At 36.1% G+C, this 16,216-nt stretch overlaps 1 protein-coding gene across 6 annotated transcripts in view; it reads left to right on the top strand.

Annotated features, from left to right (window-relative positions):
* The window catches only part of TENM2 (teneurin transmembrane protein 2), a 1,595,068-nt gene that overhangs the window by 1,121,146 nt on the left and 457,706 nt on the right, over positions 1-16,216 (top strand). For all 6 annotated transcript variants that reach the window (XM_066977122.1, XM_066977125.1, XM_066977123.1 and 3 more), the window contains one exon: positions 7,901-8,176. In XM_066977122.1, the coding sequence (XP_066833223.1) occupies positions 7,901-8,176 (276 nt within the window). The remainder of the gene's footprint in view (positions 1-7,900; positions 8,177-16,216) is intronic.

Raw genomic sequence — 16,216 nt, 5'->3', positions numbered from 1 at the left:
AATTTGATTTTGATCACAGAACACTCATGGCCTTCTAAATGACAGATGTAACATTTCATTAGAAATATGCAGATTAATGGAGGAGGCAATAGTTGCTTTGAAAAAGGAAGATTTAAAAGGATGTTAGCGTGTCAGGTATAGTTGTGTTTATCTACCATTTCTTATAATAAGATCTCAAAGCTTGGGTAGATTGCAGTGTTTAGGCTGAAGTTTTCTGTGAATTCTCTCTACTTAGAGGTGATTTGTTTGGAAAGCAGACGAGGAATATCTGACCAGTTCTGAGAATGATGTTAGAGAAAACAGGCTATTGTGCTCACAGTGAAAACATCATGGGACCATTTTGTTGGTTAAACAAAAATATTTATGTCCTTTGAGTCAGACATTCTCAGTTTGGAAAAGCTTTCGCTGTGATCTGTCTACGCATCTTAGCTGCAGTTGCAAAAATTCACTGCAGTGTTCTGGAGTTTGACTGCAAAGCTGATGGCATGTGTGCAAGGAGCTGCCTCCCTGCCCTGCTGCCCGGTCCCAGCACAGGCAGCGACTGTGGGGCTCTGCTCTGAGCTTGCTTTCTGCTGGCACTTGCTCAGCAAGGAGCAAGAGAAGTGTGCTCAGACAGAGCACAGGAGAGCCCAGCACTCGCTTACGCAATTGCCTGCACTCTTCTGCCTCCTCCAGAATGGACACATCTGTAGGAATAACACAGACTGTTGTAGTAAGTGAAGCTATTCTCCTTTTAATTCCTCCTCAGTGCTTGGAAAAGCTAGGAAGTTAACAGTGATTGAAAGACTACCCTGGAAAGTCAAATATTACCCTGAAGAATTGCATTTTAACCTGGGCTGCGCTGTAGCTAAGTTTTAGGTGGAGTTCTGCTAGAACTAGTGTGTGCTCTGGGAAGAGCTTGCTCTGGTCTCTCTTTCCATAGCTATTACATGGGAGTGAGAAAAGTTCATCTCCCAAGGAGGTGAAGGTACTTATGCAGTGTTTGAGATGTTCTCAGAGACTATATTCAGCACACCTGCAAAAAATTGTATGAAGTGATTAATAATATTTTGTTCCTGATGTAGTAGATAAAGATTGAATGAGGAAGGATAAAAGACATGAGAGTAACCCCGCAGTCACTGAACATACAATATAGTATATTACAAATATAGTATGTGACCGCAGAACTGAAGACTATTTAATATTGTGAGCTAGAGTGAAATCTTGTTAGATGCCTGGTTTTATGAACCTTAATTTTTTTTTTAGCATAGTTGTAGCTACTCTATTAATAACTGTCACCAGACTTACTGTCAAAAAGAGAAACATCTGTATCGTGGTATTAGGCTTGGGGCTCTCCGAGTCAGAAAGAAGCAAGGCAGAAAGAGGATTATAAAAAAGACAATTAAAGGATTTTGCTGCCATTGATGAGAGCAGCTAGAAAATATATTTCAAATACAAACTATGTGTTGTAATATGTGTATAGATTTCTGTTTGCTGCTGCCAGTCAGTTTGCTACAGAAGGGACTGAGGTTGCCAGAAGGTGTTTCACTTTTAAGAAAACCATGCTGTTTCTGCTGAATTTTAAAAATTGTTGTCTGAATACTACTGTGTTAGAAATTCTAACAAAATTTCACAATGTGCATGTTTGCTAAATTGTAGTAGGTATTGTGTGTGTGTGTGTGTGTGCGCACAATGTCTGGGTGACAGCCCCTCAGAGATGGGCATCAAAACCTCTGGGATATTCAGATGCTTCTCGGTAAAGCATTTCCTGATGTCTTTGTCACAAACGTGCTCTGTGAAAGTAAGATTTATCATCATTAAGTGGTTAAAGTTCACGTTGCCGTAGTGATAAAATGTTTAACTTTCCTGACTAGCAAACCCAGGAGTTTCATAACCTTAAACGAAAATAAGTCATCTACAAATCTTCTTATTAGGCAGTAACAGGCAGATGTCGGTAGCCCTGCATTTGTTAACCACTAGCTATGGATTTTAAAACTTAGAATGAAGTATAGCTCTTTTGTTATTATTTTCTAATTTCTAAGGAAACTGTTCTCCAGTAGTTTTAGAGTTCAACAAGCAGTGTTTGTCCCGCAGGAGCTTATATTCCCCTTTCCCAATGCTCTCAAAGAACTGCTATTAGGGGAAAATAGATACAGAGTGAGGAAAAGAGTCCAGGCAAATACTTCAGTTTATACTGTATAATACTCATTGTGAATGTTTTAAAAGGGAGAAGAAGCCCACAAACCTGCTGTAGGTTGATGAGTTGTATGGCTAGTATCTCCTCTTTCTTACCTGGCCTCTGGAATCACGGAATATTTCTTCTACTTGGAGGCATCGCAGTGAAAGAAGACCTTATCTTTTCCATGTGATTTTCTGTTGGAATTTGCATTTTCTTCAGAAGTGGGATATATCAATAATGTTAACAGAGGTAACTTTCCAGGCATGTTTCCTGCAAACATTACAATAGTCACAGAGGCTATTAATTGTGGTTAGGTGGTTAAAATTCCTGTATGTTGCACAGAAAACGTACTTCTGATTTAAGTATATTTAAGCCACCAGAAAGATGGAATTTATTTTATAATGATACATCTGTAACTGTGAGAAAATTATACTACTGAAATGGGTGAAATACAAAGAAGGATTAAAAAGAAGGCAGTTGTTTATCTGATAAGGAAGATCTGTAAAAGTGTAAATATTAAAAATATATACGTTAAGTGGATAAAAGAAGGAGATTGTAATCATCTGTTCTTCCTGTCATTATAATGAATGAATGTGTACGGAACTGAGAAAAAATTAAGAAGCGAACATCAGAGTTTATTAAAAAGAATGACCTCTTCATATGCCACAGATTGGCATTCAAGTGTGGTACTCGTGCCAACAAAAATCATTGTAGCTATTAAGATAGCCAAAAAATTGACAAAGGATGGAATATCTTAAATGTAAAAAGCAAAACAAAACAAAAATCTGATCTTCTTGTAAATTGATTATCCCAGCAAAGAATGTCAGTGATATTTATCCTTTTGATTTTAGACTTAACCCAGTTTTGAACTGCTGATCTGGTGTTGAAGGAGAATTTGTCATATCTTTGCATTACTGGCTTCAGATATCTTCCCCTGAGGCATCTTGTACTGATCACAGCTGGATTAGATTAATCTTCAGAAGGGCAATTTCTATAATTTGTAATTAACCAAATGAGACCTCTGCCTAGAGGTCAGGTGAAAATAACCTTTGCTTTTATGGTAATGCTTTCTAGTCTTAGCTGGGGTAAGCAGAATTGCACATCATTGAATTAATCACACTTTTAGAGAGTATTTGTATACTAAATAACTTATGTAGTAAATTGTTGTAAAAGAAAATGAGCTTGAAAGATATACTAGTCATACATAAATTAAAAGGAAAACAAAGCTTTCCTACTCTATTGAGAGACTACTCACAGCATGTAGATTATGGGCATGATGATGAAGTATACAACATTATATTACACTTCTAAACCTGTACACTACCAATCTATTTTTGCATCAGAGATTACATATGCCTTAAGGAAGCAGATGGTATTAACTGCCTTTCTTTAAGGGATATGGTCTAGTGATTTTTGCAGGTGGGGATGAAGGGAATGGGGATGGAAGCTAGTAAGCTCCATTACATACAAGAAGGCAAAAAAACACTTTTTTAAAAAACTTTTTTTTTTTTTGTTGTCTTCAAGGAAAAGATTTCTTTCTTTTCAACCAATAAGGATCAGATGTTATTTATCTCTTTTCACTTAGTGCCACCAGCGATGTAGTACATGCTGCAAGAATCTGAAAGAAAACACCCTTAGGTTCAGAATGTACAAGAATGGATCACAGCTTCACATTTCAGCCCTACTTCACAAATGAAGCTTTCAGCTCCCAAGAGTTACTCACAAGCCCCAGAGACAGCATGCGGTATATAACACTCTAAGAAACCATCTATCTGCTTTGGCTGCTAGTAGTGCACTTCAGCTCATGGTTTGGGTTTCCGTCTGTGAATGCACAACAGCACAAGTTGTGCCAGCACAAGTTGTCCCAGGGTATGGCAAACACCAGGTGCTGCCTGCCTGCCTGGGTTTTGTTCTTTGAGGTCTTGATTTGCTTGGTCTCCTAATTCCTTGTGGAGCCGTGAGGAAGATGCTTCTGGAGGGATACGCTGGATCAGCGGGCCAGGCTGGGTGTGAGTTTCCTCGCGCCAGCATCCAGGGGCTGTGGTTTGTACTGGAACTGGGGAGAGGAAGGCTGCCCTTGTTTGTGGTGACCCCACTGCCAGGAGGATCCCAGCAGGAAGTATTCTGTCAGCACCACTGGGCATGAAAGTATGGAAGGGATTAGGTATTTTCTCATTGTTTGTGTGAAGATACTTTATTCCAAAGCAATAGTAGGATTCTTTCTGCTATGAATTATTGGATAAATGATATCAGCGCCTCCAGAGCCAAACTTATCCTCCATCTGAATTTACAGCAGTGGTCTACTAATGCCATGAATCCCTTAATGTGCAATTGTGGCTGAGCAAGCAAGAAAATATTATCAAAGTGAAAGCAGTCCGTATGTTATTCAAGAGATATGGACGGTTTTAGGGAAATGAGACACGTAGGAGAACACAATCCAGATCAAGAAAAGGCGTAGAGAACATAATGATAATGTTTCTCTAACTTTTTCATCAGATTTTCAAGTAAAATGAATGAGAGTGAAAGTGTGGGTATGTGTGTGTGTGTATATATATATATATATATCTGTATCTGTATTTATACCTATCTATACTTGTGTGTACATATGTTTCTATATATATACATACACACCCAGGTATAGATAGGCATAAATCCAGATACATTTATACATATTTATTTATAAAATATATATATGAAGAATGCCTTATATAAGATCTATATATGTTTAAAGATGTGAAAAACATCTCAAGTTCTTATGTGACTATTTTGAGACAACCTAGTAAAATTAAGAAAAGCTGGGTTACACATGGGTAAAAATCTATTCAGTAAGGTCTTAGACAAAACTTGTAAGATCAGTGAATTCATATTTAAGAATAATTACAAGTCAGAAAGTGAGGAAGGGAAACATTTGATTCTTGGGCAAGTTATTCTGCCATTGTGTGCCATCTTGCAGAACACTCCTAAATAATGTTTTGCAGAAGCAAACACTGAAAATTAATAACTCAAATTAATTGAATTTAGAGTCCATGTGAGAAGAATATTTTTTTCTAGAGCGGGGACTCTCTGGGATACTTTGTGTCTACAATAGGTATGCTTGAGATACTCTTTTGTAAGACTGTGAGGAGATTTCTGAGAAGCAGCATGGAAGATCCTCCTCCAGAGGCTCAGTAAGTAGGCTTGTTCCATTCGTGTTCCCGAGTTGATCTGATCTAATTCTGTAACATTTAAAAGTTGGTCAGTTTTCAAATTTTTGTATCGATGTTTCTGGAAGCTGTTAGATTCTCACATAACAAAACTCTAATGGATGAACGAGTTCCATGACTACTGTATTTACCTTCCACTTGCAGTGCCTTTATCATTTTCCTCAGACAAATGAAGTAAGAATTTCTCTAAAGATTACTTTTTGCATCAGGTGTTATAGTTAGATTTTTTTATGCCAATAGAGAATGCTAATCAGAGTGAAATTGTCTGGGCTTGTAATGGCTGTTAAATTCTAAAGAATATCATTAAATTTTTTTACCGAGTATGTAAAACAGCATAATTAAGCTAATATATTCATAACTGGTGTGTATTTGTAGACATTTATGCCACCAGCAAACAAGAAAACTTTAAAAGCTTCACTTTCATGTTGTGTGTCTAATGTCAGCATGCACTTTACCTGTGTGGGCATGAAAGTGTAGTGTTAGTAGGTTGCAGTTCACATTCTTTTCTATAAATATTTTATATTTGGGTTGATTGTGATTTTTTTTTTTGAGTAACTTTGGCTTGCTAATATGGCAAAACCAAGATTCTCATTAGCTATTTTTGTTAAATATGTTCTACTGAAATTGCACCTGATGAAGTTTCACATTTTCTTTTGAAAATATTTTTTTCTTCCAGGTGTCATGGCAGGGTTCTTTAAAACAACAATTAAACTCTGGACTGATGTGCACTTAGGCTCATACTTAGGACTGTTCAGTTCATTCCTGATGAATAAACCACTGAATTTATGATTACTAGATTAGAAATTGGAAAGCAAGTTAAAATGTACTCCTGACTAGGAGTGTTTGGTTTAATTTGGTGTTGATGAGGCATGACATTTTTTAATGTCAGCCTTTTTGTACTATTTTTAAATACTGCGAATGAATGTTTTGTTTTGCAAGAAGCATCCGGTCAGTGTTACTTTTTGGCCACTCTCTTGCTGCTGGCCCATGTACTGGTTAACCCAGGGGTGAAGGAAAGCATGCCTTCCCTCTCCTTGTGCTTGGTGTTCCTGTCTAGCCATCACTGGATGAAGACATAGCTCAGTTTTCCAGGAGAAGAAACCCATCACCTTCCCTAACTGATGAGCTGTAGCTATAAAAGTTAAGTAGGGCCTAGTTTTACTTTCTGTAGATCTATGAAAGCGTCCCGTATCCAAAGCACTTCAACAGCTGGATATGATACCAGAGAGGGCTGACATAAAGAGATGAACCAGTCCTGGCTCAACTGAGAAAGAAGTTGTGATACTTAAATAAATAAACCAAATTGATTATATGTCTTTATTAATGGAAGACACTTAGGTATGTTTTCTACTTAGTGTATGAACTTCCATTATACAGCATCATTCTGGTGAACATATAGGGGAAGAGGAGAAAATATAAACTGCTTTTGGACAAAATACAAATACCATTGTAGAAACGCAGACTACAGATGTAGTTTCATTGTGAATTAAATTATTGTCAGCTATACTGCAAGTCACTTCATTCTGTCCTAATTTTTCATTTGTAGCCCATTGTAATGAAGCCGAAATCACTATGCTTTTCAAAAACCTAGAAAGCCTTAGAGACAGAGCATATTTCCACATGCAGTTCTTTACAGTCCTGTTCATTCACGTAGGAAGCAAATACATAAGCAGAAATCAGCCAGCAAGTCTATACTTTCTGACAACCCTGGGGGACTCCATGTGCCTTAAAAATGCATATGACTGTCCACTGTGTTGTTATTAAGTGCTAAATGTCTTGTTTTGATTTTGATCCTGAAAGTTTTACCTTTAACCCAGTGACCTCTTGATTTTGGTGTTAATGTATGCTTTCTTATTGAGTATGATGGATAAAGGTAGAAAACAATTACAATAATTGTGATATGTTTCAATTTCTATAGCAGATGTTTAAACTACCAATCTCACCCAGTATGAAAATGCAAAACTGGTGACGAGATTTCTGTTTCATCACTGATAGATTTGCATTCTTTCAAGTGATCCTCGGCTCTGTAACTCTTTTCCCAAATGTGTACTTATTTTCTATGAAATAGGAAACTATAGGAAAGTTAGAACTAAAGATTCCTATCTCTCTGGAAGGCTCGTGTCTTGCATGAGAAACAGAGCTTCTTTCTGAATAGTCAAATGCTCAACTTCAAAGCTAAGACTCTGGTCCTGCAAATACAAGGTTAGATATGTAACATAAAGCAAGTCATGTCACTGTCACTTGTCATGAACTTTACATTAATCACATATGTAAGCGATAGAGTATTTGGGGCCAAAATAGTAGGCATAAGTAACTTAAAATCGACCCTTGTTTTGTGTATTTCATCCATTTCAAGTATATTCAGTGTGTTTTTGGTAAGTCTTGCTAGATCTTTGCACCAGAGATCTCTCTATGCAATTCATTACAGAGGCTTAGTACACATCATAATTAAGAAAAATATAAAAGTTCTGTTATTCTGAAACTTAAATTAGATCCCCAAGATTTTAGATTATTTAGTTGTCTGTAATTGCCTTTCTAGGAACAAACTTCACCCTTGCAGAACTAGGAATCTGTGAGCCCTCTCCCCATCGAAGTGGCTACTGCTCGGACATAGGAATACTCCACCAAGGCTATTCCTTGAGCACTGGCTCTGATGCCGACTCGGACACAGAGGGAGGAATGTCTCCAGAGCATGCGATCAGGCTGTGGGGAAGAGGGATCAAATCCAGGCGAAGTTCCGGTTTGTCAAGTCGCGAAAACTCGGCTCTCACGCTTACCGACTCCGACAACGAAAATAAGTCAGATGAGGAAAATGGTAGGCCTTTTGTTCAATATATTCTTAATGCGCATACATAAGAATGTAATCATACTGAAAAACAGTTGAGTATTCCTTTAAAGATGGTTATTTCGTTTGTGTTTCTTTTTTTTTTGACATCAATATCAGGAAACTCTTTTACATGTATATTACGTAATTTGATATATATTGCTTTATCATACAATTTACTGTTCAGGCAATTATCTTTCACAGAAGTTCGTGCTCCAAGTACATTAAATTAAACTTAATGATGAGAAACAGGAAGAAATTTCTTTAAAAGTTTCTCATGTGATTTTTATAGAAAGCTTGAAGTAATATTAATCTACAATATGCTACTAGCTGTAACAATGGTGCTAATTTGTAACAATCAGATTTATTTTTTGTGTGTTTTTTCATGAGGTTTTGATTTTTTTTTTTGTTTGCTATTTGCTTACTGGTAAGTATGAAGGGCTTTTAGAAAGCAAACCTATGCATCATACTGAGGCAAAGTACTTATATTTAGCATAGGTTATTAAGTTCATAAGAAAGGAACTTTACACAATACAAGAGTCATTGGTGACAAAACACCTAGCTAGTGGTTGATGAAAAACTCCATGAAGCCAGCTGTCCTTTCAAATGCATACAGCCCTGATTAATGTTCTTCATATGGATCTACTAAAAGTTTCTACTAGGCAAATTTTCTGTGCCCACATCTTTTTAAACTAAATTAAAGAGGAAAAATGTTAAGAATGGATTTGCCACCATTTGTTCTCCATCCTGGGAAGGTCCTCCCTCCTAATGAAGGTGCAAACTCAACTTAGTAACTCGAGGGTTTGATGTTTGCCATTTTGAGAAGCTGAAGGGGCATCTCTCTAACCGTGTATCCCTGGAGCAACTATTCAGGCAGGTAATACTAGCCAGTGTAACCAGCTGTCAGCTGCACATATTACTTAAGACAAAATTTAATTTGTTGCATGCTATTGTTCTGCTTAGAGGAGGATTTTTTCATGTTTATTTTAGGCTCCTCCCCATGTTCAGTGAGAGTTGTCTCCGTTTCAGCAAAGGAGGGCTGTGACGGGCACTGGAAGCGCAAGTGACTGGTTGTTAAAGCAGACAAGGGAAAACTGAGTTACACTTTCTGTATTGATTGAAAATAGTTCAGAGAAGTGCAATTGATTTTGTTTGCAAGAGCATGCGTTTTTTTTCTGATTTAAATTAAATCTTCAAGTAATATCTTCTCTCTGTAGGCATAGCAGGATATATTTCTTCATCAAAACCAAAGAGGAAACGTATATTTACTAGCATGAGTGGATACGAGGAAGCCAGTATTTTAAAAAAGAATCTGACTGGCTAATTAATTAGTGCTATTCACAGAAAATAGGACAATTTCCATTGACTTCAGTATAGTTTTGATAAGGCCACTGTGCGTTATGTCAAACAAAATAAAAAACTGACTAATGAAATTCTGGCATTATGGAACAATTAGAATTCATTTCTATAGCATGAATTCACATATCTGTAGATGATTGGCAGTTTGTCTCCACTTCTGTGGAAGCACCATGCCACACCTTTTGTCTGAGAAAATTTAATCTCAGGACCTACTTGCATAGTGTTGCAGATGTTGATGAAAGAATGAGTCTGCTTGCTTGCATTTTGTTTTCCTCCATAGAGTAAATGAATTACTAAGTAATTGGAAATACAGTGCAGTGAATCCATTTTGAACAGGTAATCTTTCTAACAATGATGTTAATAAAAGAAAGGAGGACTTGATAAAAGAGCATGCAAGAAACAAACTAGTGTGTGGAATTCATTTTTACTTGGCAAGGCTCTTATGATAAGCATTTATGTTTGATTAAGAAAATCATGCTAGTATGGAATAATTATCATATACACAGAGGTGTTAACTTCAGTAAACTTTAGTCTTGCTCTCTCACAAATCCTGGTTAGCTCAAAAATCAATGTTTTTTCACATCACTGACTTTATGAAGTTTTGGGACGTATTATCGTATAGATTGACAGTTGCCCCACTGGTTCAGCACCATGGTGTGGACACTTACAAAACCATCATTAATTTCTCACGCTTGTGCCCAGCAGCAGTTTCCTACATAATAAAAACTATGTCCTTCAGAAGCAGATCAATAACCTGCTAGGTATTCATCTTGAAGAGGAAGTAACAAGAATTTGTATTTCAAGAGAAATTCACTTTCTGATGTTGTTTCACATCTGCAGGATACTGGCATAAAACGGGACCTTTCTTGGTACAAGGTTTTATCTGTTTATGCCTAGCAATATTAGAAGGAACTCATGATGCATACAGTTCATTGATTATATTTAAAGTACTATTGAAGCTTTTTTCCCCTGGTATGGTTGTACTGTTCTGTTACAAAACAGCAGTTGAACTCCAAAAGGTGTTTTGTTTTGTTTTGTTTTGTTTTAATATTGAGATAATATTGCAATTTATATCACTGCATTTTGAGGGAAAACAAAACAACAAAACCTTTCACTTTTCTTGCAGTATTAAATAGATTTTGTCACTTTTTGTACATCTCCAAGTAGCCTAGAGGAGGCTTAATCTCTAAAAATTGCTCTGACAATATAATGTTGTGCCAATACCAATCTATTCACAAAGCTTTTGATGATTTTCTGCATTTCTAGATTCAGTATGATTTCATTTGATCATAGATTAGAATTGTGTGAACCCCAAAATATCAGCCTGTTCAAAATGCTTATGGACAAATTGAAATAATGTAAACTCATTAAAATTCACTCTTTTACATGGTACACTAACATTATTTGTAGCAAAACAGGTTATTGAAGATTCAGTTTGAGAAGGAACACTTCTATTTTTCACAAGTCTGATTAGGCTCAAAATTCTTACCGGATCTTGCAACTGTTACTGCAATCTCTATCTGCTGATCTCTTCTTTAGACATAGCGATGTGAATATTTAAGAGCAAATCTGTCACCAAATTATTATACAGCATGATTTGTTGCTTTGTGAAATTTAAGTAAATTAATGTTTTTGCGATACGTCCAAATGTAAACTGTCAATTAGGTCTCCACTGATGTTGTGTGATAGCTTTGTGGAGACAGTTATTTCTGGACGCCCACAGATACAGTGTGTAGGGGATATACTAGAGAGTTCCTCTCGTATAATAGACATAATCCCAAAACATAGTCCCAAAGTAGGAGATATAATCCCAAGTAGGAGAAAGGAGAATAGGAAAGTAGCATGTAAACTGAGAGTACATTTCAGTAATAGGTGAGTGCTGAACTAATAGACCAAAAAAAATCTGCAAGGAGGACTTAATTTGATATGAGTTTAAATCAGATTAATTATACTGTTGTACAAGAGAAAACATCTGTAATAGTGGATACTTCCATCAGCATAGGTGACTTTATTTTTCTAGAAGGTTGTTACTTTGGCACTTTTTGTATTAGCACCATTGTTAGATATAATGGATAGTACTACTGATAGAATGGGACATAACATAAAATGTTTACTGTGAGATTTCAACTCTGATATAATATCAAACAGTTGAAATGTTTCTGCTTTGCATTTGTTTGGCAGAAAAAAAAAAAAAGAAAAAAAACATGTCTAGAAGGAGAAGGAGAGTGTTCAGGAGTGAAACCATTTCATTAAAATAGTCAGACCAAAAAAAGATGATCAAAGAATGCTTTTATTTTACCAGTAGTGACTGTGAGTTGAGCAGTAAGGCAAGAATGAACAGGAATAAAAGAAAGCAATCTCAACCTTCTGCAAAACAAGGGAAACGTTTCAAGATTCTACTATGTGGTACATGTGGTAATCTGTGCATGTTTTGCATCCAGTATTAAACACTGTGATTTTGGTATCTCTTTGTAGATAAAGCCTATGTAAAGCAAATCTTTCTGAATATACAGCAACAATTCTGTATTGATAGCCCAGCTGTACCTGGTGATGTGCAGAACAGGGGTACTTTATTTGGTTGAACCTGGAGAGTCCTGGTGTTGAATCGAGTAATGCCATACTCTTTCCCTTTCCTTACTTCATCTCTTCCTGGAGATCTTCCCTTTGGAACACAGCTGGTCTCCAGCACCCAGTGTGATGATTCAAGTCGCATGGGAATGCATTGTGGGATGCTTCACAGAGAAATGATATTCAGGTTCAATATCCATCAACAAGTGCTACTCTAGACATACTAGTGATGATTAATTCTGCTTCCTTTTTTTCCTTTGTCACATTGGTGGTTTTAATTGTAGTGATTTAAAGTTTGAATACCACACAATACCATGTGTGCATATCATTTATTGAAAAAAACAAAAAACACGAGTACCGTGTATAAGGTAGAATGAAGTAGGAAAAATTGTAAGATAAAATATGAGAAACTGTACTCGTGTTGTACTTCTGATTAATTTTTAAGGGGGAAAAAGGGAAACTATTTTCCTTTTTTTATTGTTCTATGAAGTTTTCAGTGGTGATTTCGTATAGTAATTTCTCAAATGCATATGTGAAGTAAATCTTAAAAAATCAAAACATAACCATTATTCAAACTGAGCTCATATTTTATTATTGTTTTAGTTTTACGGGCAGTATATTCTGGGCTTTTTCCAGGATTTTATTGGCTTAGGATGGAAAAGAAAAGATACCACTACATCAGAGTAGTGTACAAGTATCAGACCATCAGATGACAGCTGAGGAGTTTATTTTCTTATTTTCACTGTTTAAATTTTGACATGTTGTTCTCAAAGTTTTCTTATTTTAATTTTTATTCAGTGTTCTATTTCACACTTCATAATTTGCAGAAAAGGTTATGGTGAAACTGTGATTCTACTCTTCAGAAGATTTTGATTTTGTCTTATGCACAATAATGTCTGTAAGTAATTAGCCCAGTTTGAAAGTAGAAGGTTTTAATCTTCCTGACAACAGAATTCTGTTTGGGTTTAAAAAGTTGGACCTGAACTTGCTTCCTAAATGTTTCTATTAACAAATATTCACTGGGGCCTACGGGAAGTACTTTTCTTGTTAAAATGAATTGCTTAAACAGGATTGAGTAGGGGCAGATCTATGAAGTCTCGAGATGAGCTAGGAATAAAAAATAATATCCTTGTCATTTTGAGGTAGTATATCTGTGCGTGCAAGAAGCAGGGAAGCTTCTTATTGTATGTAAACATACTTGCTGTAGGTTTCATAGTTGTACTAAACAACTGAGATTATCGCTCTAGCTGGGAATGTTGTGCCCATTTGCCTCACAGATTCACCCAGGCAGCTTGGAAATAGGAGGAGGGACAGAGAAGAGAGAGGAAGAGCCACCATGATTGTGTGATCTCTTATAGCTTAAAGGTGTCCAGATGGTCCAAAGGTACTGAATGAGATTTAAATGAAATGGAATCATGTACATCATACACCAACTAAGCTTCTGAAGCAAGAGTGCTTGGACGGTTAGCTTGTGCATGGGTATACTTCATCTCTTCTTTTGTGAGGGCATGTCAAGTGCTTTATAAGTGACATTTTAAAAGTCATTAAGTCATGGTATCAACACTCAGTTGCTTAAGTGGATCCAGTTTTGATGTGATCTCAAAACCTTAGGCCACTTCTAATAGGAAGTTGTTCCTGCTAGTCAGTTCCTCTATTAGGAAACTACTTTTATAGACATACCAACCATTTTATCCAGGTAAGTGGCTTATGCTTTCAGTGCAGGAGGAGGCTAAATGACAGGGTTAAGGACAAAAGTGGGCATGTAGTACTGGTAAACTTTGAAGCCTTGTGCAAGACAGGAACGTGAAATGACAGTATATACAATCTTAAACACTTGTTACAATTTTAATATTACCCAGCAACACTCCAGTGTAGACCACTGGGATTTTGAGATGAAAGTACTGCTAATAATACAGGTATATCAAAAGAGATAAATGCTACCCAGAACTTGGTGTTTGGTGATACTCTAGAGAGTTAGGATGCAGATGTGGCAACAGTGGCATCTGTGCTTAGGTGGCCTAAATAATAAAGGGGAGTAAATAGTGCCACCTTGGTGTTCTGTGGCTTGTAGCTGAGATTCAGTTATTTGGCAGAGATCGTATTTTCCATTCAGTTGAGTGTTCACCAAAGAGAGATGTGCACTGTCATCTCAGGTTTTATTCTTCTGGAAGTACATATGTTTCTAGCCCTCCAGATTATAGGAGAAATGGATGAAGTATTAAAAATTAATAAATTTCTTATACATGGTGTGATGAGATCTTGCTGTCCATAGTCGTCTTGCCATTCAAGTCAGGTCTTCAGTGTCTGTAAAATTTGTAAACTTTCGTTTCTGTTAGGTGTCAGGGATTTCAGTACCTCTGGCGCATTAAATGCCCCATTCTAGCTGCTGGGCCTGAACATTTTGTGTTCTTTCTATATACTACAGCACAACCTTGCTGAAGCTGTTTCCCATTTTGCAGTTTTGATCTTTGGAGTGACTTATTTGGAGTGCCTGACTGCCCCCTCCGTAATTGCATGAACCAAGGCATCTAGGAGTTGAGGCAAGGGAAATGAAATCAAGTATTTAGCCAATAAATTGAGGAAAATGGAAATATATGCTGGTGAATTAAGGCTACCCAGAAAATACTCCAGCAGCTGGGTTCATAAACTGTGGAGGCTAACTGTAATCTAGTTCTTCTGAACACGAGGGAAGAGCTTTTATGTGCAACTTTATCTACATTATCGTGTGAAGGTTACAACACTGAGAGCTTTTTCAAAAAAAGCTATCTCAACATAACCTTGTGATTTTTCAATTAATATTTTAATTATGAGCCTTTCCATGTACTAGAGAGAAATGATGAAACTATATTTTTAAGCATTTCATTATAGCACATCATTCAGTTTGTCAATTATTAGTTTTAGTAAAGCTAACTTAGATAATATAGGTCACTTAAGCAAGCAAACAGCAGTACCTTTGTTCAAAGTATAACTGAATTAGAATAATGCCTTTTTATACTTTCCCATAACAGAAATGTGTATCTGATAACGTTAATCCAGCTTGGTAATGAATTCATTGTGAGTGGCTGATGAGCGATAAAACCATTGCAGGAAGGTTTGGCTGTACACGTTGTTAAACAAAATTTATCAGAGTGAAACATAAAAATATGCGTAGTTTTACATTTTCCTTGTAAGGTGAAGCACACATCACAAGAAACTATGCATTGAATTTATTTTAAATCTTCTCTTTCAAAAAGCTGTGAAATTTTACCAAAAGCTTCCTCCAAATTTATCGAGCCGATATCGGCACCTTTGTTCATGTAGCACATCCCACTATTAATAGTCTTTCTAATTACAAAGACTTGCATATTTCACTGATAAGCACATAATTAGGTCAAGGTACATAATACTTTTTCTAGCCAACCCTTCATTTTTGCCTGAGTCTGACCAATGGACTTTGTGTGCATGTACAGTGAATATTTATTTGCCATACATGTATAACTACACACGTTTAAGTATTAATGCTGTTACTAAATATTCCATTTGATATATTTTGTGTTTGCACTGTGGGCATTGTTCATTTCAAGCACTCTGGCAAGTTGTTTAAGAACATATATTTGATATGATTGTTACTCTTATGTTTAAATATAACAGCCTATTCAGAAATAAATGATATTCACTTAGAAAATGGATAGGAAATTATATCCTAACTTTTTTAATGCAGAAGTTTTAATATATGCATCTATTAGAATAAACAGAGCTTGTTGAAAATGTAATTCCATAATCACTGAGTTTTAAGAGAGATTTCATGTTATTACTTTACTCTCTTTTATTTAAAAAAAAAAAAAGTAATTCTTAAGTGGTAAATAACATAGATGTGCTTTAAGTTACATTCCTTAAATCAGAGGAGAAGAAATCTAATTCAAGAATTTTACCTATCTTTACCCATGATTTGTTACTCAACTTTTTGCAGAATTGGACTTCTTCTGTCAAATATGTTATAAGCAATCTGGAAATCAACTGTTCTCTTTACTTCTAATTTCACTATATCTCGCATGGATTAACGACAACTTTCTTAAGGCAATTTAAGCTTTTGCACGTTATACAACAGTCCGCTTCCTTGACATT

This window comes from Anser cygnoides, chromosome 14 (genome assembly GCF_040182565.1).
Source record: "Anser cygnoides isolate HZ-2024a breed goose chromosome 14, Taihu_goose_T2T_genome, whole genome shotgun sequence".
In the NCBI taxonomy this organism is placed as follows: Eukaryota; Metazoa; Chordata; class Aves; order Anseriformes; family Anatidae; genus Anser; species Anser cygnoides.
The sequence above is the reverse complement of the archived record's forward strand: the minus strand, read 5'-3'. Positions and strand labels throughout refer to the sequence as shown.